The 25,383-nt window shown below is 36.2% G+C and overlaps 1 protein-coding gene and 2 long non-coding RNA genes across 3 annotated transcripts; 1 reads left to right on the top strand and 2 right to left on the bottom strand.

Moving 5' to 3' along the window:
• Positions 1–358: 358 nt before the first annotated feature.
• On the top strand, positions 359–12,562 carry LOC127845601 (uncharacterized). Its single transcript, XM_052376618.1, has 6 exons — positions 359–942; positions 2,075–2,226; positions 7,070–7,103; positions 7,994–8,131; positions 9,158–9,242; positions 12,294–12,562. The coding sequence occupies exons 1-5, from the start codon at positions 934–936 to the stop codon at positions 9,176–9,178; spliced, it is 354 nt and encodes a 117-aa protein (XP_052232578.1). The 5' UTR covers positions 359–933; the 3' UTR covers positions 9,179–9,242; positions 12,294–12,562.
• Positions 7,558–15,696, bottom strand: LOC127845604 (uncharacterized). Its single transcript, XR_008033279.1, has 2 exons — positions 15,554–15,696; positions 7,558–8,090 (listed from the first exon to the last, which is right to left on the bottom strand). It is a non-coding gene; the product is annotated as an uncharacterized LOC127845604 (long non-coding RNA).
• Positions 15,697–15,769: 73 nt separating this feature from the next.
• On the bottom strand, positions 15,770–24,987 carry LOC127845605 (uncharacterized). The gene is made up of 2 exons (XR_008033280.1): positions 24,947–24,987; positions 15,770–16,036 (listed from the first exon to the last, which is right to left on the bottom strand). It is a non-coding gene; the product is annotated as an uncharacterized LOC127845605 (long non-coding RNA).
• Between the last annotated feature and the right edge of the window lie 396 nt (positions 24,988–25,383).

The raw sequence follows: 25,383 nt of genomic DNA, 5'->3' as shown, positions 1-25,383 counted from the left end.
CAATGCTTTTGATTTATAGATCGAACGTCCAAACCAAGGGTCAAACCGTTAGCATGGATTTTATCCGAATTGCTGGAAACATTTGTAATTTCTTGGTGCAAGTAAACGCTTCAGTGAACTTTATACTGTACTCCTACTTTAGTTCCAAATTTAAAAGGACTCTCAAGACGCTGGTCTGCAGATGTTACGATTTAAGAATGAAAACTATACCTACAACTTCAACTGTGCGTTTTATTACCCATTTTGTGATCTATTAAAAACACGTGCTTCGCGCATTTGGACACTTACAGTGTGTTTTACACTAGTGCAATAATTGACACTTTTGATGTGTTTATAGTGACTGTGATATTTGCATTGATTGAACACTTGCCAGTGGATTGCAATTTTGAGTGACACTTTAATACTAATTATTAAAAAACAGGTGCTTCGCGCATTTGGACACATTCAGTGTGTTACACACTAGTGCAATAATTGACACTTTTATCATGTTCATAGTGATATTTGCACTGAACACTGACCAGTGTATTGCAATTTTGACACTTATTGATTATTGAAAACTAGTGCTTTTTAACTTGTGTGACCTTTATTTTTATTAAAGCGTGATTGATCTGTTTTGTTTATATTCTTTTTGTGTAGTTAGATACACATAAGACAAGTTTAGTCGTCCTTATTAGTCTTGTTGCAATAGTATTGTTAAGGTAGTATTTGGGTTGTTAAGACTTGTCTTTTTATAATTAGTAGATTTATTACGCAGGCTCTTTTGAACAGGATGCAGTGTTGTGTCAGGAAGCATTTTCCTTTTATTTTTTCAGGTGCCCAAGACAGGAGAAAAGTGAACCGTATTGCTGGGGACTCCAATGCTCATCGGATTAAGGATATTCTTCCTGACGATATAGCTGTCAAATGCCTGCCAATCTCTGATGAGAATATGTAATGACAATGGTATAGAACAGTAATTACAGTTTCAGGTTTGTTTCTATTAATGGTATCACATGTACACATTTTTCTAAACGTTAAAACAAAATGATTAATGAAATAAACAAAAGGTTACCGTTTAAACGGTATCCATATGTCAGTTATAAAAGCGTCATTGACATCGCATTTCCAAACTGAAAGTAATGATTATTTCCAGAAGTTATATTCAGATCATTACCCATTTGGGCAATGTGTATATTAAAACCAACTGTTCTTGCCGTTGTTGAGTCATTGGGTACACATTTTCTACTTACATGCCGTAGTATTTTATAACAAAGACAAATAAATATTGATCCCACATTTCTTCAATAAGACTACACCTGTGTAAAATTTTTATTGTTTTCTACCTAACAAGATGTACATAAAACGAGCATCTGTTTATTAAATTAAAAATGAATGCGGATGAATAAATGTCGGAAAAAATGTCCTCATGCACGTTGTGCTGACGCGCGTCAAATGTTCAAGACAATTCGGGGAATGATCATGCAACAAATAGCTGGAAAATTTTCAAGAGCACTTTGTGCCGACGTGTGTCAAATATTCAAGACATCTAGGTCGTACATGGTGTTTTGTTATGTTTACGCTGTTGTGAATAAGGGCCATCTGGCACACATGATACAAATGTATACCAGTCTTTTTTTAACAGCTTTTAATAAGTTTTGCAACATTGTAACGTAATGAACTAAAATGGATTATGTTGATATCAACAGTCGTTTAAATGTTTACTGTTTTTGTAAACATTTTTGAGAAAACACGAAATGCCACCATTTAAACGTGATACTCATAGTTTCTATAAATGATGTAATTATTTCATTTCTTTATACTTAAACAGTTCAAATGTCAAGTCCTAAGCTTCGTATGATTACAGTATTTCTCATCAATATAAAGTTAAACTTATTATGCTGATGTCATCATGTGCAATGATTGGCATCATTGCGTTTTCTAACTAATTTGCATGGTTATATATTTTATTTAAGCGTGTGGAATATTTTACAGATTGTAGGGAATTGTAATTGCAAACTTTTCATTTTAATCTTGAGGCAAAGCATGAATATTCCTTGTGTATTCATTCATGTATATTTGTGATTTATTTACACAGACATTCGCCAACTCTGTTTTCAAAGGTGCCAAATTTTCTTGTGATCGTTTTCGCCATGCATTGTTGAGAGACTTGCGGAAGATGGATGTTCAACAGCTGTATCTTCATCTAGCCTCAAATGACATTCTTACGAATGAAGCAGTGTTTTACCGGTACATATACAATTAAAAAAAAAGCTTTGATATTTAAATTTAATGTAGTTGTTTCCCATAACTATATAAATTTGCAAAACTAACATTTTACATGGTTTATTCCTCAATGAATCATGGAAACTTGCAATCATTTTAGAAGTGTTATCTAGTTTCTAATTTATAAATAAAGCATTTCACAATATTTTCTATTATCCATGTTAATTTGACATTTTATGCTCCCCCAAAAAAATTTGGGGGGGAGCATATAGTCGCCGCTTCGTCAGTCCGTCTGTCTGTCCCACAGGTGGTTAGCGTGTGGCTATGATATTAATTAGTGAAAACATCATTTTGAATGATAAATAATCATATTATAACGAAAAATTAACTTTTCTGAAAAAAAATATTTCACTATCAAATATATATATAACAAGGTATGCAACTCAAAATCACCCCAAAACGGGGTGCATCGCTTTGAACAGCCATATCTTCATCAATTGTGCAGCGATTTTCACGATCTCGGTCTTATTCAACGCAGAAATGAATTTCCTTTCTGGAAATGTATATGTCTTGCAATATTTTTACAAATGCTGGGTCAACTTTTAAGAAATAACACGATACACAACACGCATGACCCAGTTGACAGTGATCATGTATTCTTTATGAATGAAATCTCCAGTTGTAAAGACACACCTCCGCATTGGACCAATGAAATCACTCGTATGTTTAAAATGTCAGTTAGTTGAAATGTATGTAAACAAAGGTTTCAAACGGCGCTGGACAGTTAGTCTTGATGCAGAATGTAACGACAAGAACGGTAATAATGTTTTTTCATACGTTTTATTGAATTATGGTATCGAACTACATGAACTTTGTAGGGAAGTTGCCCTTTACTCCGTGAAGATTTCAGTCTTAAAGACAGCATGATCACTGTCAACTGGGTCATGCGTGTTGTGTATCGTGTTATTTCTTAAAAGTTGACCCAGCATTTGTAAAAATATTGCAAGACATATACATTTCCAGAAAGGAAATTCATTTCTGCGTTGAATAAGACCGAGATCGTGAAAATCGCTGCAAAATTTATGAAGATATGGCTGTTCAAAGCGATGCACCCCGTTTTGGGCTGATTTTGAGTTGCATACCTTGTTATATATATATTTGATAGTGAAATATTTTTTTTCAGAAAAGTTAATTTTTCGTTATAATATGATTATTTATCATTCAAAATGATGTTTTCACTAATTAATATCATAGCCACACGCTAACCACCTGTGGTCTGTCCGTGAACAATTTTTGGATTCTCAGCAACTAAAGGCCGGAATTCAATGAAACTTAATGGGAAGCTTCACTATTAAGAGGAAATGTGCATATTATCAGCGGGTTCTGGTCGGATGATTTGTCACAGAGTTATGGCCCTTTTAAATTTTCTATTAACTGTACATATAGTGCAATTCTTGTCAGAGCTATTTCTCAGCAATTAATGACCGGAATTCAATGAAACTTTATGGGAAGATTTACTACCAAGAGGAGATGTGCATATTATCAGCGGGTTCTGGTCCGATGATTTTTCACAGAGTTATGGCCCTTTGAAATTTTCCATTTACTGTACATATAGTGCAATTCTTGTCCGGGCTATTTCTCAGCAACTAATGACTGGAATTCAATGAAACTTTATGGGAAGCATCACTACCAAGAGGAGATGTGCGTATTATCAGCGGGTTCTGGTCGGATGATTTTTCACAGAGTTATGGCCCTTTGAAATTTTCCATTGTACATATAGTGCAATTCTTGTCCGAGCAATTTCTCAGCAACTTATTACGGAAATTCAATGAAACTTTATGGGAAGCTTCACTACCAACAGGAGATGTGCATATTATCAGCTGGTTCTTGTCGGATGATTTTCCACAGAGTTATGGCCATTTGAAATTTTCCATTGTACATATAGTGCAATGCTTGTCCGAGCTATTTCTCAGCAACTTATTACATGAATTTAATGAAATTTTATGGGAAGCTTCGCTACCAACAGGAGATGTGCATATTATAAGCCGGTTATGGTCGGATGATTTTTCACAGAGTTATGGCCCTTTGAAATTTTCTATAAACTGTACATATAGTGCAATTCTTGTCCGGGCTATTTCTCCCCAACTACTGACTGGAATACAATGAAGCTTTATGGGAAGCTTAACTACCTTGAGGAGATGCGCATGTTATTAGTGGGTTCTGGTTAGATGATTTATTTACAGAGTTATGGCCCTTTGAAATTTTTAAGTTACTAAACCATCCATTGTATTAATTTGTCCAAAGTTATGCCCCTCAAGACGTTTCCTTTTATCTGAATATATAGTGCAATATTGTGACAAAAAAACCTTTGTGGAGCATCACCCGTCTCAAACGGTTTCTTGTTTCATTATTTGCTGTCTACAATTAATTTTACATGAAATAGCAAATGTTTTATTTATGCGCATAATATTAACAATATAATTATACATATTTGTTTATGTAACTATTTTGATAGGTAAGTCAGTCTGCAAAGAAAAAGAACACATTTGTATATATTTTACTCCACATTTTTTATGCCCCCTTTCGAAGAAAAGTGGGTATATAGTTTTCTCACTGTCTGTCTGTCACACTTTTCTTGTCCGCTCTCTAATTCAAATAGTTTTCATCTGATCTTTACCAAACTTGGTGAGAAGTTGTATCTAGGCAATATCTAGGTCAAGCTCGAATATGGGCCATGCCGGGTCAAAATCAGACCATGGGGTCACTTAGTGCATTTTAAGGTTTAAGCATGGTGTCTGCTCTCTAATTGAAGTAGTTTTCATCTGATCTTTACCAAACTTGGTCAGAAGTTGTATCAAGACAACATCAAGGTCATGTTCGAATATGGGTCATGCCGGGTCAAAAACTAGGTCACAGGGTCACTTAGTGCATTTCAAGGATTAAGTATGGTGTCCGCTCTCTAGTTTGGGACTTATTTTGCATTTCTAAATTAACGTTTTTTATGCCGCCGAAGGAGGGCATATAGTGATCGCACTGTCCTTCCGTCTGTTTATCTGATGTATGTCTGTCCGTCCGTCACACTTTGTGTTTAGGTTTCGAAAAATGCTCATAACTTCTTTTGTCGCTTCAGATGTAACATTCATATTTGATATGCATGTGTACATGGACAAGGCCTTTCCATATGCACACAAATTTTAACCCCATGACCTTGACCTTAGGGTCCGTGTATAGGGTTCAAAAAATGCATTTAGATTTCGAAAAATGCTCATAATTTCTATCAAAGCATTTATTGGGGGCATACGTCATCCTATGGAGACAGATCTTGTTTAACAATTTAATTGAAAATAATATGTTGTCAACATGAAGTGTATATATGCAAGATCACATTCCCAGTGACAACAACTCTTTAACTGTTGACTGTATTTTAGCTGGACTATTATATATGAAATATATATAGTGGAGCTATCCTACTCACCCCGGCGTTGGCGTTTCCGTGAGCGTGCAACTGTTAAAGTTTGCGTACTACTTCAAATATTTTCAATGTCCATTGACATATTGCTTTCATATTTTGCATACTTGTTTACCAACATGATCCCAACCTATAAACAAGAGCAGACCACTGTATCAAGCATTTTGACAGAATTATTGCCCCTTTTATACTTAGAATATGCATATTATTGATAAATCTATGTTAAATTGTGCGTACTACCCCAAATATTTCCTATGTCCTTTAACATATTGCTTTGTTATATTGCATACTTGTTTACCAACATGACCTTTAACCTACAAACAAGAGCAGACCACTTAATCAAGCATTTTGATAGAATTACGGCCCCTTTTATACTCAGAATATGCATATTATTGATAAATCTATGTTAAAGTTTGCGTACTACCCCAAATATTTCCTATGTTCTTTGACATATTGCTATTATATTTTGCATACTTGTTTTCCAACATGAACCCAACCTATAAACAAGATTAGACCACTGAATCAAGCATTTTGATAGAATTATGGCCCCTTTTTTACTTTGAGAATTAAACATTTTGCTTAAATTCACATAACTTCTTTATTTATGATAAGATTTTATTAATACTTTGACAAAACAACACTTACCTGAATACCACAATGGATTCCACCCGTGCAATACCAGTGCTCCAGCTAGGCCTAAATCGAAGGGCGCTCCGCCCTGCCCTCCCGAACCTCCGCCCTGACCTTCCTAGGGCCCCCCCTGCCCTTAAAAAAAATATTATTTTTTTTACATATGATGATTAATAAATCTCTTATTAAAATACATTGTAATTAATTTATTCCTCATTGTAGTAATTAAATTTGAATTGTTTAATGACAATGGGAATAATTTATTCTTACAATTATTGATAACACATAAATAAACATGCATGAGGAAGCATTCTAGAAACACTCGCGCGCTCGAAAGTGCCCTTTTGACAAAATACTGCGCGTCCAAAGTGCCCTTTTGACAAAAAAAAACCCTGCCTTTTTCAAATCCTAGCTGCAGCACTGCAATACCCCACGCCCCAACCCAGAATCCCTGCCCCCCCCACCCCCCCCCCCCCCCAAATTTTTTGTTTTCCTTTTTTTATTTTTGAAAGATCGTCAGATCGTCTAATAAATGACCACACCCCACGTTATACCCCCCTCTCAACCCCCCTACCCCCTCCCCAAATTTTTATTTTTTTCCTTTTTTTATTTTTGAAAGTTCATCTAATAAATTATTGAATATGAACAATTTCCCCATGATGGCTTACGTTATACTGTCAAGCACTCGAATAGTCGAGCGCGCTGTCCTCTGACAGCTCTTGTTATCTATTTTTATTAATGAAAATGATTGTATTGAAATAATTTCAGAGATGTAGCTGACTTGTGCGATTTGGTGCATCAGGTCAGTCCAGACACTGAGGTTGTCTTTTGCAAAGTTTTCTGAATAAAATACATTGAATTTAGTGGTTTGATAAAAATAGAAAATGCCCAGAGCCAGTAGCACTGACACTTGCAGTGTGATATAAGAAATGGCAAAAATATTTTGAACCTTCTCCCATAACAGATATCTCCCTGTTAGCTAACAAACGTTTTTTTGACTGATAGTTCAGTCACATAAATGTGAGGGGACTGTCAGGATGTTTTTTTTAAATAATAATTATTGATTAAGTGATAAGAAAATATTGAAATTGTGTTCATTGTTATTTGAACTAACTTTAAGAAAGTATTGAAATTGTGTACATTGTTATTTGAACTAACTTGCTTACATTACGTGCATTTCAAGGATTAAGTATGGTGTCCGCTCTCTAGTTTGGGACTTATTTTGCATTTCTGGATTAACTTTTTTAATGCCGCCGAAGGAGGGCATATAGTGATCGAACTGTCCTTCTGTCTGTTTGTCTGATGTCTGTCTGTCCGTCACACTTTGTGTTTAGGTTTCGAAAAATGCTCATAACTTCTTTTGTCGCTTCAGATGTAACATTCATATTTGATATGCATGTGTATATGGACAAGGCCTTTCCATACCCACACAAATTTTTACCCCATGACCTTGACCTTAGGGTCCGCGTTTAGGGTTCGAAAAATGCTCATAATTTCTATCAAAGCATTTATTGGGGGCATACGTCATCCTATGGAGACAGCTCTTGTTTAACAATTTAATTGAAAATAATATATATGTTTTCTTATCTAAGTTAATGTCAAAGTTCTTGTTTAGTAGGTATTTATTGGTTAAAATGATGAAAAATAAATGTTAAATATATTTTTATGTTTCACAAAGTTTTATATTTAAAGGAGGCGCACAATCGGTGTCCAGAATGCAGGGTTGTTTGCTCCAACGAAGACGCTTTGCTGAGCCACTTCTGCAGTCGCCACATCAAGCAACCAGAGACTGGAAAAGAGAGTAAAATTAAGCTGATAGGCTCACCAATGGTATGACTTTAAATCACTAACTTGTGTATGCTTGACAAGCATTTTATGTACAAATAAAGTAACAAAAAAGGAGGTCAACACTTGCACTTTCCCATATAATGCTTTCTGTATCTTTTAGCAACTAATGACACGATTTTGTGTTGACATACTCAATATGATAGTTATAGCCCTATATAACTGGTATGTTCATTTTAGTTAATCTTTCTATTTTATTAAACCTGTTTGTTTTAGCTAGATTGCTTGAAAAACACAACCAGGATTATTTTTATGCCCCCGGATCGAAAGATCGGGGGTATATTGTTTTTGGCCTGTCTGTCATTGTATGTGTCCATGTGTGTGTGTGTGTGTGTCCCAAAACTTTAACCAAAACTTTAACCTTCATCATAACTTTTGCAATATTAAACATAGCAACTTGATTTTTGGCATGCATGTGTATCTCATGGAGCTGCACATTTTGAGTGGTGAAAGGTCAAAGTCAAGGTCATCCTTCAAGGTCAAAGGTCAAAAAAAATAATTCAAAAACTTTAACCAAAACTTTAACCTTCTTCATAACTTTTGCAATATTGAATGTAGCAACTTGATATTTGGCATGCATGTGTATCTCATGGAGCTGCACATTTTGAGTGGTGAAAGATCAAGGTCATCCTTAAAGGTCAAAGGTAAAAAAATAATCAAAGTGGCGCATTAGGGGGCATTGTGTTTCTGACAACCACATTTCTTGTTAGCATTGTCTTACCCCTGTTACATGCAATGTACATGTGGCTTATTAAATTGGAAACCCTGGTTTGCATGAGAATATTTTGCAAAACATAGTTGAAAAAACATACATGTATACAAACTTAGTCATTACTGTTAGTATAATGAGCACCTCTATTTCTGAATATTTTGATTGGATGGTTATGGGCCTTTATGCGTGTGTCACATTTATGTATGTGAAAGTGTGTAATTAGACAAAAGAATTTATATTTTTTTATTTTTTGGGTAACAATCACTTATTTTAGAGTTATTTATAAGTAAATCTTACAGATTGCATCTGCTAATCATTAACTCAACGAAGTCAGCTCAAGGAAGTGGAAGGCATGCTTGGAAAATAGAAGTTTCCATTATGAAGGCAAATTTTAGTATATTTCAAATTTGTAACCAAATAAAGTGACAAGATCTTGAATGAAAATTTGATTGAACATTTGTTATCTGTCAAGAGAAACAGTTGGAAGCGAATGAATTAAGTATTGCCTATTGTCTATAAGTTAATTGTGTGACCTGAACCCTGTGAGGGATATTACTTATTTTTATACGCCGGTTTTGAAAAAACGGAACGTATTATAGTTTCACCCTTGGCGGGCGGCGGCGTCCATAACAGTGTCCACTCTCTAATTCAAATAGTTTTCATCCGATCTTCACCAAACTTGGTCAGAAGTTGTATCTAGACAATATCTAGGTCAAGTTTGAATATGGGTCATGCCAGGTCAAAAACTAGGTCACGGGGTCACTTCGTGCATTTGAAGGATTTAGCATTGGTGGCTCTCTTATTGGAGTAGTTTTCATCTGATCTTTACCAAATTTGGTCATAAGTTGTGTGTAAATGATATATAGGTCAAGTTCAAATATGGGTTATGACGGGTCAAAAACTAGGTCGCGAGGTCACTTAGAGCATTTCATGCATTTCGCATGGTGTCTGCTCTCTAATTGAAGTAGTTTTCATCCAATCTTCACAAACTTTGGTCAGAAGTTTTATCTAGACAATATCTAAGTCAAGTTCAATTATGGGTCATGCCGGGTCAAAAACAAGGTCAGGGGTTCACTTAGTACATTTCAAGGATTAAGCATGGTGTCCGCTCTCAAATTGAAGTAGTTATCATCCGATCTTCACCAAATTTGGTCAGAAATTGTGTCAAAATGTTATCTAGGTCAAGTTCAAATATGGGTCACGCCAGGTCAAAAACTAGGTCACGAGGTTACTTAGTGCATTTCAAGCATTTAGCACGGTGTCCACTCTCTTATTGAAGTAGTTTTCATCTGATCTTCAACAAATGTGGTCAGAAGTTGTATCTAGACAATATCTAGTTCAAGTTCAAATATGGGTCATGCTGGGTCAAAAACTAGTTCACAGGGTGCATTTCAAGGATTTAGCATGGTGTAAGCTCTTTAATTGAAAGAGTTTTCATCCGATCTTCACCAAATTTGGGCAGAAGTTGTGTCTTAATGATATCTAAGTCAAGTTCAGATATAGGTCATGCCGGGTCGAAAACTAGGTCACTTAGTGCATTTCCAGCGTTTAGCATGGTGTCCAAAACCTTCAAACGGGTGTATCTTGTGACAGTTTAGCACTCTTGTTTATTACATTAAAGCCACACACCTTGAAATGAAATACATGTTACTCAGTACATAAAGATGCAATTTGAAAGTTTGCAAAATTGTCATTAAATCTATAGCCTAGTTAGCAAGTAATTTATTTTTTAGCCGGATTTTTTTCGAAAAAATCTCGGCTTATAGATTGATGTTGTCGGGGGGGCGGGCGGGCGGGCGGCGTGCTCGAAAATGTTAAAGTTCTTATTTCATGGTATAACTTTGGTATGCTTGGACCTAGAGTCTTCAAACTTGACATGAAGGTTGGCCAGGATTAACAGATGACCACTGGTCATTTCAAGGTCATTCATTTGAAGGTCAAGGTCACTGTGACCTTCAATATAAAAAATGTTAAAGTTGTTATAACTTTGGTATGCTTGGACCTAGAGTCTTGAAACTTGACATGAAGGTTGGCCATAACTAGTTAGTAACCACTGGTCATTTCAAGGTCATTCATTTGAAGGTCAAGGTCACTGTGACCTTGAATGTAAAAATGTTAAAGTTCTTATTTCATGGTATAACTTTGGTATGCTTGGACCTAGAGTCTTCAAACTTGACATGAAGGTTGGCCAGGATTAACAGATGACCACTGGTCATTTCAAGGTCATTCATTTGAAGGTGAAGGTCACTGTGACCTTCAATATAAAAATGTTAAAGTTGTTATAACTTTGGTATGCTTGGACCTAGAGTCTTGAAACTTGACATGAAGGTTGGCCAGAACTAGTAAGTAACCACTAAACATTTCAAGGTCATTCATTTGAAGGTCAAGGTCACTGTGACCTTGAATGTAAAAATGTTAAAGTTGTTATAACTTTGGTATGCTTGGACCTAGAGTCTTGAAACTTGACATGAAGGTTGGCCAGAACTAGTAAGTAACCACTGGACATTTCAAGGTCATTCATTTGAAGGTCAAGGTCACTGTGACCTTGAATGTAAAAATGTTTAAGTTCTTATTTCATGTTATAACTTTGGTATGCTTGTACCTAGAGTCTACAAACTTGAAATAAAGATTGGCCAGTACTAGAAGATGACCACTGGTCATTTCAATGTCATTCATTTGAAGGTCAAGGTCACTGTGACCTTAAATGTTAAAATGTTAAAATTGTTATAACTTTGGTATGCTTTCATCTAAGTTTATTTTCTTACATTTGATAATGAAATTGATGGAAACTTCAAACAATATGTTACTAATTTGCTAATAAAAAAATTGAGATCAAACTTTCCTAATTGTCAATGCAAGTTCATATTTGTGACCTTAAATGTTATTGTTGTTCATGTATATGCATGCATTCAAAACATAACACAAGGTTTGCTCATGCCTTGAAAAGTACTTACATTTCATTTTGACCTTTGAACAATATTTCAGTAATTTAAGTATTGCATTGACAAAAACACGAAAGGTACTTTCCTGTCATTTAAATCAAAAATCCGGCTTCAATGCGGTCATCTCCGACCGCGGAACTCTTGTTTATATTTTAAAACTGAATGTATGATTTGTATACGTACATGTTCAATTCGAGAAACACAATTATTTTTAAGTTTTAAAGCACAAGAAAGACGGATTTCTACCTTGCAACCACCAGATATATTCTAATTGGCAAAGATAAAATATGTTTCTTATTTATATCCAAATTTACTATGCCAGATATTTCATTTCAAGGTGTGTGGCTTTAAGGAATGTTTTTTTAATGGGTATATTACCAAGATCTGCACAGCCAGGGTGATATTAACCTTCAGATGTTAAAGCTTTCTAAGAATTTTAAGGCTTGCCTTTTATACTTGAAATGATAAATCATTAACATGTTTTGTTCTTTAGGAACATACAAACATTTCCCACCCACCATGTGGATCAAGATGTTTGGGCTGATGATTCTGGGTCGTATGTGTGGACAAGGTGGTCTTCATTACATCATGATGCAGCTGTGTATTCAACAACATGTTAACCTGTCCCAGCGGATGTTGATGCTCTTAAATCTCTTAAATGATGTTGAGAAAAATCCAGGACCGGTACTTTATGACAAAATATACATCGTTTATTGAATAACTATATATATTTATTTTAACATTAAAGTGATTTTTTTCTTGCATTTTTGTGCCTTTTGTTACTGAGAACTATTTTATCATATGTTGGTGATTGAAACCCAGGACCTGTAAGTGCTTCTTAATATTTGCAACAAATGACAAATCATGTTAAGTTTTTGAAACATCTGTTTTTTGTTCAGTTAAAGGACATATTGAACTCACTAATTGCTAAGTTAACTTAGATGCATCAAGTTTTTATTGATGATTTCTACTTTCTGTTGAATCATTATCTTTTCCAAAGCCAGAGAGATATAGTGTTGGCGTTTTCCATCGGTCAGTCTGTCAGTCCATCCATCTGTTTGTTACAAACATTTTAGGGCTTCATATCATGAATTTAATAAGATTTCAACATGGAAAAATAAGTGTATGCCATATTCATACAATAGTGCAAATTTACTTTTTTTCTTTCTTTTTAGATTAGTTATTAACAGAAGAACAGAACAGTAACATACTTTTATTACATTAACAGAGGCTCTGATTAGATGTGTATCTGCGTAAAGAACTCATAGAAAATATCAATATATAGATAAATAAAACAAAAATAGAGTTAAACAAATCATGGTGAAATCCACAATACACACCAAGAGCTATTAGTAGGCTTATCTCCATTGACTTATTTCACAGTAAATCTCTTTTTTTTTGCCTTTTCATTAACATTTTCAATCAAAAATAACATTTGTGAAAAACTTAGTCAATGATTATAACTAAAGTTAAAAATGTGGACACTGTAAGTTAATTGACTTTGGCTTCCAATCTGCAGTTTACAAAGTTGCTTGTTATAGGAGTATTCGTGCAAATGGATATCCTGCAAGGAAGACTTCCACTCCATAGGACAGCAAGATGCACATATCATCTCTCATGTGGTTCAAGAGAAATGCTGTAGATGGGGAGACTGTACCAAAGTCCTGAGCTTTAATAGTCTTGAAAACCATGAACTTAAACATCTCTATGATGTGAGTTTAGCACTGTGTATGAACTGGTGTTGCTTCATTTTCTGCATATCTTTATCTCAGTCTTCTCTAGTTTTGATGGTCAAATACATATTGTCTGCCAGTTTTTTTTCCCCCAATACTGCCGTTCATCGTTTGCTTGCATCAAGAGTTTTAAAAGAAATTAAAACTCATTTGTTTAGTTAGAATCTTATGAAAGACTTAACTGGCCATGTTTAATACAATTGTATAACAACATATACAAGCTAAAAAAATAGTTGGAATAATTAATGTTTATATGAACATAACAAATTTACTTAAAATCATAGGTCTTGTTTTTGTCTGCCACTATAAGAACCAGAACATATTTCGGACATTCGAGGATTGACTTGCTGTGTTAGAGGATCATCAGGTGATGGAAGAAACCAGGCTTTTTTCGACTCAATGTTGATGAAACCTGATCGACATGCTCATCTTGGTTGAGTAAGCCTGGGTTGAGTGTTTCCAAAAAGTAGGTAACCTGGTGAAATCTTAGGAAAACATTGTAACCAGATCCAGGTTTATTTGACTGACAGACCGATGGACAGTGGGTCAACCGTAAATCCCTTCATGTGAAAACGGTAGGGACAAAATAAATATCACATTGCTCTTCTGAGTTCATTTGAAAACCAAGTTTTATCACAAAATTAAAATGGTCAATGTATTATTTTGTGTATTTAAAAATTATGTGAATATTAAGTTTCATGAAATCTTACTGAGTTTTCTCAACTTTAGCTACTATTCGGACATGGACTGACGGACAAATGGGCAACAATGTCGCAATTTGTATACCAAGTTTTATAAGAATTGTTTCATAAAAGTAACCAATGTGTCTGTTCTATGTCAAGGTAACTACTAGGATGAAATACACACAAAGATTTTGGTTCACAATAGGGTAGGCTCCGCGTGCCGTGAACCGGGCAACAGCTTTTGTCATTTAACATTTGTGTTATAATGGCATAAGCTGGCAGATACCCTTTAACTTTAACGATGTTTTCCGATAATTTCTCGGAAAATACAATCTAGCAATTTTTATTTAATTTAGATTACTAAAAATTAATATTATATTTATGCCCCCCTTGGAAGAAGAGGGGTATATTGTTTTGCACATGTCAGTTGGTTGGTCCACCAGATGGTTTCCTGATGATAACTCAAGAACGCTTTGGCCTAGGATCATGAAACTGCATAGGTTTATTGATCTCGAAATAGTAAAATGGTTACCGGATGATAACTCAAGAACGCTTACGCCTAGGATCATGAAACTTCATAGGTACATTGATGATGACTCGGAGATGACATCTATTGATTTTCAGGTCACTAAGTCAAAGGTCAAGGTCACAGTGACTCGAAATAGAAAAATGGTTTCCGGATGATAACTCAAATGCTTACGCCTAGGATCATAAAATAAAAAAATCATTGGTACATTGATAATGACTGGCAGATGACCCCCTTCATAGGTACATTGATAATGACTGGCAGAAGACCCTTATTGATTTTCAGGTCACTAGGTCAAAGATTAAGGTCATAGTGACTCAAAACAGTTTAATGGTTTCCTGTTGATAGCTCAAGAATACTTAGGTCTATGATCATGAAACTTCTCAAGTACATTGATCATGACTGGCAGATGACCCCTATTGATTTTCAGGTCACTAGGTCAAAAGTCAAGTTCACAGTGACAAAAACGTATTCACAATGGCTGCCACTAAAACTGACAGCCCATAGGGGGGGCATGCATGTTTTACAAACAGCCCTTGTTCTGTGTTAAAATTATGTACACGTCTGCGTTAAATAAATATGTTCACATTTGAAATAAAGCTAAAAATGTGTATTGTTGTTATTAGTAATTTGAACCGAATTGCTCTGTGGGAAGTATAAGTACTATCAACCAGACCTAAATATGTGGGTAATTAAAGAGCACGAGAAAAGATGAAAATTAAGTTAGCTCAACCATTTTAAGCAATATTACTGGGTTACACTTTTTACGATGCAAAATCTGAAGGGTCCCTAGACTATGATGATAACTTACACGAGGAGTGTCCTATTCATTGCTGCCGCATGATCCTATCAGTAACGAATTAACGCTTGTATCGTTAAAGCAAGTCGTATATTCACGTTTATAAATATTTAAATAGAAAATAAAGGTTTAATTGTCGCATATCCACCGCATGATGTGTTTCTTATAAAGTGCACGTATATTCAAACCGAACAATTTTTTCCTTAGATAAAAATATACTGCATGTGATCATATGTGGCCTCACAAGGCTTATTATGAATTTATTATATCGCCATCGCAATGAGATGTAAATAGTTCATACATGCACAGTGTTCTTTCAACACAACCAAATCACACTTATAGTCGCGTCTTGCGAAAATAGGTCTTAATGCGTATGCGGCCAGCGTAAGTCAAACACGGTCTGCGCTATTTCGCAGTGATTGTTGTTAGGTCAAAAACGTGCATGAAGAAGTCCGGATTTCCGCAGTGATTTGGCCAATGCTGTGGGTGATTTCTCTGAAATCAATAATTAAAATATTCTGATTCATTCATTCGGGTCTACAGGCGTGAAATTTCCCCATCATTTAATTGTTTGTTGATAAAGGGTATTTTATGTGAAAAGCTTGGTAAGACAGCTATGCCGAACAACCGAACTAGCATTCATTAATTTGATCAAAATATGCACACAGCAGAATGATTGTGTTTCTTACATGGCTTTTAGAAGAACAGACCATGCAGGCGAGCAGTGAACAATATGATTAGGTTTAGTTGCCCTAACCCTATATACCCTTGGTATGACTTGTGAGTGTTGAACTAATGTGCTACAGCATCACTTAAATACGAACATACGATAGTCAGGTATCCCCGCATAATGACATATAGAATATTACTGGGTAGATACCGCTTGGCAAACTTGAGCCTGGGATAGTCGGTTATACCCGCTTTGTGAAATTAGGAATATAACAGGTTTGATATAGCATTAACAGTACGTACTTGGGGGTTATAGGAAATACCCGCTATATGACTATCCTGTATATAACTAAATGACGTCAAAAATACAACTGATGTGATACGGCATAACTTATACGAGCATAGGGTAGTAAGGTATAACTCGCCTCCTACAAAAATGACCTGATTCGATTTGCTTTGAGAGGCCATGTGCCCATTGTGTATTTTCCATACACCCTGAGAAATTTCCATACACCCCGAGTAATCGGTTGAGATATAATGGATACACAGTTAGTAACTGATTGTGTATAGGATATACACCCTCAGTTCCCTTCTTGAGCTTCGCTCTCATACACCATCAGTTACAAACAGTGTAACTAATACGGTATTACTTATAACAGCATGGGGTAGTAGTATATACCGCTATATAACTCGCAAGTATAGTACAGGCTTGATACGGCATTACTTATATACGAGCATTGGGTAGTAGGATATATCCGGTATATTGCTCGCTTGTAAAGTACTGGCTTGATACGGCATTACTTATATACGAGCATGGGGTAGTAGGATATACCCGCTATATAACTCGCTAGTATAGTACTGGCTTGGTACGGCATTACTTATATACGAGCATGGGGTAGTAGTATATATCCGGTACATGATTCGCTAGTATAGTACTGGCTTGATACGGCATTACTTATATACGAGCATGGGTAGTAGGATATACCCGGTATATAACTCGCTAGTATAGTACTGGCTTGAAAACGGCATTACTTATATACGAGCATGGGGTAGTAGGATATACCCGGTATATAACTCGCTAGTATAGTACTGGCTTGATACGGCATTACGTATATACGAGCATGGGGTAGTAGGATATACCCGGTATATGACTCGTTAGTATAGTACCGTCTTGATACGGCATTACTTATATACCAGCATTGGGAAGTAGGATATATCCGGTATATAGCTTGCTAGTATAGTACCGGCTGGATACGGCATTACTTTTATACGAGCATGGGGTAGTAGTATATACCCGCTATGACTCTCTAGTATAGGACCGGTTTGATACGGCATTACTTATATACGAGCATGGGGTAGTAGAATATACCCGCTATATAACTCGCTAATATAGTACTGGCTTGATACGGCATTACTTATAATGAGCATGGGGTAGTAGGATATACCCGCTATATAACTCGCTAGTATAGTACTGGTTTGAAACGGCATTACTTATATACCAGCATGGGGTTGTAGAATATACCCGGTATACAACTCGCTAGTATGGTACTGGCTTGAAACGGCATTACTTATATAAAGGCATGGGGTTTTAGGATATACCCGGTATATGACTCGCTAGTATAGTCCTGGGTTGGTACGGCATTACTTACATACGAGCATGGGGTAGTAGTATATACCCGCTATGGCTCGCTAGTATAGTACTGGCTTGATACGGCATTACTTTTATACGAGCATGGGGTAGTAGGATATACCCGGTATATGACTCGTTAGTATAGTACTGGCTTGATACGGCATTACTTATATACGAGCATGGGGTAGTAGGGTATACCCGGTATATGACTCGCTAGTATAGTACTGGCTTGAAACGGCATTACTTATATACGAGCATGGGGTAGTAGTATATACCCGCTATGACTCGCTAGTATAGTACTGGCTTGATACGGCATTACTTATACCGGGTATACGAGCATTGGGTAGTAGGATATATCCGGTATATGACTCGCTAGTAAAGTACTGGCTTGATACGGCATTACTTATATACGAGTATGGGGTAGTAGGATATACCCGTTATATAACTCGCTAGTATAGTACTGGCTTGATACGGCATTACTTATATACGAGCATGGGGTAGTAGGATATACCCGCTCTATAACTCGCTAGTATAGTACCGGCTTGATACGGCATTACTTATATACGAGCATGGTGTAGTAGGATACACCCGGTATATAACTCGCTAGTATAGTACTGGCTTGATACGGCATTACTTATACGAGCATGGGGTAGTTGGATATACCCGGTATAAGACTCGTTTACCAGCATGGGATAGTAGGATATACCCGGTACATAACTCGCTAGTATAGTACTGGCTTGATACGGCATTACTTATATACCAGCATGGGGTAGTAGGATATACCCGGCACATAACTCGCTAGTATAGTACTGGCTTGATACGGCATTACTTATATACCAGCATGGGGTAGTAGGATATACCCGCTATATTACTCGCTAGTATAGTACTGGCTTGATACGGCATTACTTATATACGAACATGGGGTAGTAGGGTATACCCGGTATATGACTCGCTAGTATAGTACTGGCTTGGTACGGCATTACTTATATACCAGCATTGGGTAGTAGGATATATCCGGTATATAGCTTGCTAGTATAGTACCGGCTGGATACGGCATTACTTACAAACGAGCATGGGGTAGTAGTATATACCCGCTATGGCTCGCTAGTATAGTACTGGCTTGATACGGCATTACTTTTATACGAGCATGGGGTAGTAGGATATACCCGGTATATGACTCGTTAGTATAGTACTGGCTTGATACGGCATTACTTATATACGAGCATGGGTAGTAGGATATATCCGATACATGACTCGCTAGTATAGTACTGGCTTGATACGGCATTACTTATATACGAGCATTGGGTAGTAGTATATACAATGGCTGTTTGTAAAACATGCATTCCCCCCATATGGGCTGTCAGTTGTAGTGGCAGCCATTGTGTGAATACGTTTTTGTCACTGTGACCTTTGACCTAGTGACCTGAAAATCAATAGGGGTCATCTGCCAGTCATGATCAATGTTCCTATGAAGTTTCATGATCCTTAGTTTCATGATCCTAGGCCTAAGCATTCTTGAGTTACCATCTTGAAACCATTTTATTATTTGGAATAACTGTGACCTTGACCTAGTAACCTGAAAATCAAGATGGGTCATCTGCCAGTCATGATCAATGTACCAATGAAGTTTCATGATCCTAGGCCTAAGCGTTCTCAAGTTATCATCCGGAAACCATCTGATGGACGGACCGACCGACCGACATGTGGAAAACAATATACCCCCTCTTCTTCGAAGGGGTGCATAATTAGAGAGCGGACACCATGCTCAAAGTTTAAAAACGCACTAAGTGACCCCTTGGCCTAGATTTTGACCCGGCATTACCCATATTCGAACTTGACCTAAACATCATATAGATACAACATCTGACCAAGTTTGGTGAAGATCGGGTAAAAACAACTTGAATTAGAGAGCGGACACTTAATACGGACCGACAGACAAGACAGGCAGACGGACCGACAAACTTCGTTTGTGGGGGTATAAAAATGTATTAATAATGCTACTGGTATTTCATTTCTGCGTATTTAAGTCTTATATACAATATGTATAGTTTCTATTAAGTGCATTATTCCAATTTACTATTCATGACACTAACTTCTACGTTATAAACAAAAACTTTCAGATCATTTGCTGTTATTTGTAACTGAACGAGCAAAGAAAAAAATCTTACGTTTTGAATAACTAATAAATCCTTCCAACAATAAGCATTTTTCCTTGTGACTTGACTTTCACTGGGAATCAAACCCAGATCTCCGACTTACTTAGTAAGTCGGCATGTTTTCTTTACACCATGAAAGCGATAAGTTGAAGGAAAAAGCTAATCATTATGTACACAAAATATATTTAATGGATAAAATTTTTAGAAGTCTTTTTCCTACAAGTCTGTATTAACCATTTGACCCCCATGGCATGGCCAGTTTTATGCTAACACAATTGTGTTTAGTTTTACTACATTTACACGATGCTTTGCTGAATACCAAACATCTATGCAGTCAGATTCATAGATAATTTTCCACTTTATACATTAATTAAATTTGGACTTGCTCACATTTTGGCAAAATGACAATTTTCCAAAACAATCAAATTATAGAACAAGAGCCCTAAGGTGCTCAACTGTGACCAGAAGTAACTAAACTATTCTGAGAGGGTGTAGTTTAGAATAATAAATGAACTTGATGAAAAATATGTAATTTGTAGGCAAATAATCATTTATAAACTTGACTTTGCTTATCATTACAGCAAATGTTTTGACAAACTTTAAACAAGATGTGTTTGTGAAACACAATGTCCCCCTATATGACGTTTGACCTTGTAGGATGACCTTGACCCTTCACCACTCAAAATGTGCAGCTCCATGAGATACACATGCATTTCAAATATAAAATTGCTAGCTTCAATATTGCAGAAGTGACATTACATGATCAATTTTGACCCATATATTTGACCTTGAAGGATGACCTTGACCTTTCACCACTAAAAATGTGCAGCTCCATGAGATACACATGCATGCCAAATATCAAGTTGCTATCTTCAATATAGAAAAAGTATTCATAAAATTAGCGATTTGGGCCACATATATTTGACCTCTGACCTTGAAGGATGACCTTGACCTTTCACCACTCAAAATGTGCAGATCCACGAGATACACATGCATGCCAAATATCAAGTTGCTATCTTCAATATTGCAAAAGTATAATAAAATGAGCGATTTTGGACACATATATTTGACATCTGACCTTGAAGGATGAACTTAACCTTTCACCACTCAAATTGTGAAGCTCCATGAGATACACATGCATGCCAAATATCAAGTTGCTATCTTGAATATTGAAATACTGCAAAAGTGTACATTAAATGAGCGATTTTGACCCATATATTTGACCTTTGACCTGAAGGATGACCTTGACCTTTCACCACTCAAAATGTGCAGCTCCATGAGATACATATGCATGCAAAATATCCCTACTATTGTGGGGGACATAAAAAAGGAACACAATTTTAAATGCAACTTCCAGTGTTTACAAGCTTTTTTTAATTTGACATTTTGACCCACTTTTTGACGTTATGTGATCCAGTTTCAAAGTCAGCTGAGATTACATTGGGCCTAATGCTCTGATCATCTTTCATGAAAAATGCACATAAAAAAGCCCAATTGTGTGTTAACAAGGTTCTACTCTAGCACTTTAAGAAAAACTGTCATGTCCACTGGCAGCCATGTTAGTCTACAAACCGGAACCAGTTACAAACTCGACAACTGAGCTATCATTAGAATAAATATTCTGACCAAAATTTATGGAGATATTGCTAAAAATGTCACTTCTAGAGAATTTACAAGGTTTCATTATAGCCATAAAAAGACAATTGCCTCGTGCTCTAGTGGATATGTTTTTTGAATAGACATAAAAATTTCGAAACTGGACTGAGCCATCATTTGAACAAATATTCGACCAAAATGCATGAAGATTGGAAAAAAAACAGTGACGTCACTAGTGTTCAAAAGGTTTCACTATAGCTATATAAGGAAAACTGCCCAGCCCTGTTACATACGGTCATTTATGAAGTTCCACAACTGTTGTCGTACGTTAAACAGTTTTCTAGATAGTAATTTCCCACTATTTTTTCCATCAGTGCAGCTTATGATCAACAGTTAACTAGTCACTTCCACTTTAAACCTGTCCACTGTCAACACAAGGTTTACTGTTTTGACCTTTTTATACTTTTTTATTTCTTATTGCTTTTGAAATATCATCTTATACATAATGTTATAATGTTCGCATGTATCACAATTATATTCTATAACACCGGTTCAATACATTGAGCTGTACACTATAAATGTAGGGACTAAAATATGATGATAACATTTCTCATCTCTTCTTCTTCTTGTCAATCACTCAAATGGAAACACTGGCCCCTGTGGTACACATTCTTTTTGATCAGCATGTTTTGTCTGCCAAACTGAAAAAAAATAATAATCACAAATAAACATTTTAAAGACAAGTGTTATGCCCCAACACTAATCTTTAGTTTCAAAACAATTGTAATGTCCAAACAAAATTAAACTAAAATACCAAAGTGTGCAAATTCAAATGCTTTTTACTTTGAGCTAATAGAGAGAGTTATACAGACAACAAGACATTTGCACATGGTGAATACTTGTGTTATTTGGATAAGGCATTACCATGATATAGTCTGAGCAGTAGTAGGACGCAATGCATGCCTCTCCAACCACTCAACTATTGTGACTGCTAGATGATGATTTCAGCTGAGGAGCTAAACAAAAATGAGCAAGGGCCATAGTTCTGCAAAATTTGGGCTCATACATAATTTATTCCTTTAAGATGCCAATGTTTCCAATGTTGACTAGAAATGGCGCGGCAGAGACCGACGCACATCCCCACGCCGCATGTTTGACCCAGGGGCGCCCCAGGGTTGGTAATGGGGCCATGCATAGTTGACCGTATTGTCATAAGAGAAGTTCAGTTTCAATTAGAAGTGAATCGGTGTAGAAATGAAGAAATTATAGTAAAAGGCAATTTTGGGTGGGCGTGGCCTATGTGGCAGGGGCACCCCAGGGTTGGTAATGGGGCCATACATAGTTGAGATTGACCGTATTGCCATAAGAGAGGTTCAGTATTAATTTGAAGTAAATGGGTGAAGAATTTTAAAGTTATCGAAGGATCCAGAAAAGTGTCAGACTGACAGACACAGAGCGCAAACCGTAAGTCCCTCTCCTTTTTCAAGGGTAGGAAACTAACAAGTTTTGATAATAATGTAAAAATAATGGTCAAAACAAGAAACTGATTGAAATACAAAGTTAGGGTCGCCCAAAGGGTGTTCTCATTATGTTATATGCACAAACAGGGATTTCAGATATTAAAGGGGTCAGGACCATGGATAATTAATAAACCCTCATGTCAATTTCATGTGAATTGCCAGCATTTAATTCTTACGTTCACCTACCATTACTAACATCAAGAGTGTCTTGGTTTGGGTAAAGCTTCGTATATTGTTTGGAGGCATAGTGTAATAGCTGTGATATTTTAGGAATAAAATGAACCTAAACACAAAACTGAAGCAAATCTGCACCTTTCTAGGTATATTTTGACCTTTGACCTTGAAGGATGACCTTGACCTTTCACCACTCAAAATGTGCAGCTCCATGAGATACACATGCATTCCAAATATGAAGTTGCTTTCTTCAATATTGCAAAAGTTATGGCAAAATATTAAAGTTGGAGCAAACAAACCAACAGACAGACCAACAGACAGGGCAAAAACAATATGTCCCCCACTATAGTTCATTCCAACGCTCACGGACACTGGAACCCCGGGGAGAGTAGGAAAGCTCCACTATATATATTTCATATATAATAGTCGAGCTAAAAAACCCTATTTTACTATGATTCAAGGGCCATAACTCAGGGGTGTCTGGGTCTATTTGGTCCATTTTCTAACTTGACCTAGATGTTATTGCCTTACACATTTTCATGAAGTTTGGTGAAGATCTGATGACAATTGCTTGACTTATTGAACGGAAAATAATCCGGACGGACTGACAGACGGACTTACTAACTTACAGACGGACGATGGACTAACAAACTAAAGGACAGAGCGATTTTAATATGCCCTCAAAATCGCTGGTTCGGGGGGCATAAAAAACGACATTGTATAAAATGTATTGTATTTCTTAAACTGTATGAACTGTTATATCATACATGCCATACGTCCCGGATTTCTGTCAAATGTCCCCAAATTTACAAAATCCATATATACATGTACCTTATCTTAGGCTTAACTGCACCTCGAATCTGTGTATATATGCAGCGTCTCCATGACAATGCCTACCCGAATAGGCAGACTACGCTACGCTATTATATAAATGTTATAAATGAATAAAGGCGTATCAACAACACCGCGTTACACACCGGTCTTAATAACAATAACGCAGTGACGTCACCATCTATGTTTAGAACGATTACACTGAAAACACATGGCCTGTATCTAGTAAAGGAACTAGTAATGTTTAATTTGACGTTAATAGATCAAGTATATTTCGGATAGGCTTTCGAACTTTTGCAATTAACGATGCGAAACAAAACAAAACGTACCAAAAATGCATATGTCTATAAATATCGCTACATTTTATACATGTCCCGGAAAATCGGCAAAAGTCCCGGTCATGTATGGTTATATGTAATTTCCATTTAACATTATCATTACATCTTCTCACGCTAGATTGGAAGTCTCTGAACTGTTATATACAGACAGATCAATCCCTAGTTTATCTCCAGGGATCAGAAGATGTCTTGAAATCATTATGAACTGTTCCATCATTTAAAATACTGTATGAATAAATGACAAAGTTATGGCCCAGACAAAACTTCAGGTTTAAAACACAATAAGTGACCCCATGACCTAGTTTCTGACCGGGCATGATCCATATTCAAACTTGACCTATACATCCTCTAGATACAATTTGTGACCAAGTTTGGGTGAAGATCTGATGAAATTTCGGACAGACTGACGGACCGACAAAGTGGTTCCTATATAGCCCCCATTACCAAAAAGATAGTATTACCAGCAGTTGGTTTTCAATGAAATTTCTTACCAGACAAGAGGTTTGATGCAAATTGTTGTGAGGGGAAACTGAAATATCTGAAACAAAAATAAAGTCTTATATAATTTGAAGCGCTATATTGTTAAGTCAAATTTTAATATTTGATAATCATAATACTGCTAGCTGTCTAATTACAGAGTCTTCACAACATAATGCGTTAACAGTTTTCCTGCAATAAGCAAACAGGACAAAATCAACAACACGAGTATTTATAATATATTCAGAGACAAAGATGATCCATCCATGTCTTTGGAAATAAACAAAGGGCATTTAACAATTATTTTGGCCTCATTTAGCCATGTTGATAAATATAATGGGTCATACTGCTTGGTGTGTTACAAGTGAAACACCATCAAAACAGTGCTCCAGCTTGTCATGAATGGAAGGGGGCAGCACCCTGCCATTCAAAGATTCCAACCTGTCAACCT

The sequence above is a fragment of the Dreissena polymorpha genome, chromosome 9, assembly GCF_020536995.1.
Source record: "Dreissena polymorpha isolate Duluth1 chromosome 9, UMN_Dpol_1.0, whole genome shotgun sequence".
Classification (NCBI taxonomy): domain Eukaryota; kingdom Metazoa; phylum Mollusca; class Bivalvia; order Myida; family Dreissenidae; genus Dreissena; species Dreissena polymorpha.
Note: the sequence above shows the minus strand (reverse complement) of the source record. Positions and strands in the feature narration are given on the sequence as shown.

Excerpts from the sequence above, each read along its gene's own strand:
- LOC127845601 (XM_052376618.1), top strand. Across the intron at positions 7,104-7,993 it reads TGTGCGATTTGGTGCATCAG|GAGGCGCACAATCGGTGTCC; the intron begins GTCAGTCCAGAC and ends TTATATTTAAAG. Across the intron at positions 8,132-9,157 it reads AGCTGATAGGCTCACCAATG|ATTGCATCTGCTAATCATTA; the intron begins GTATGACTTTAA and ends TAAATCTTACAG.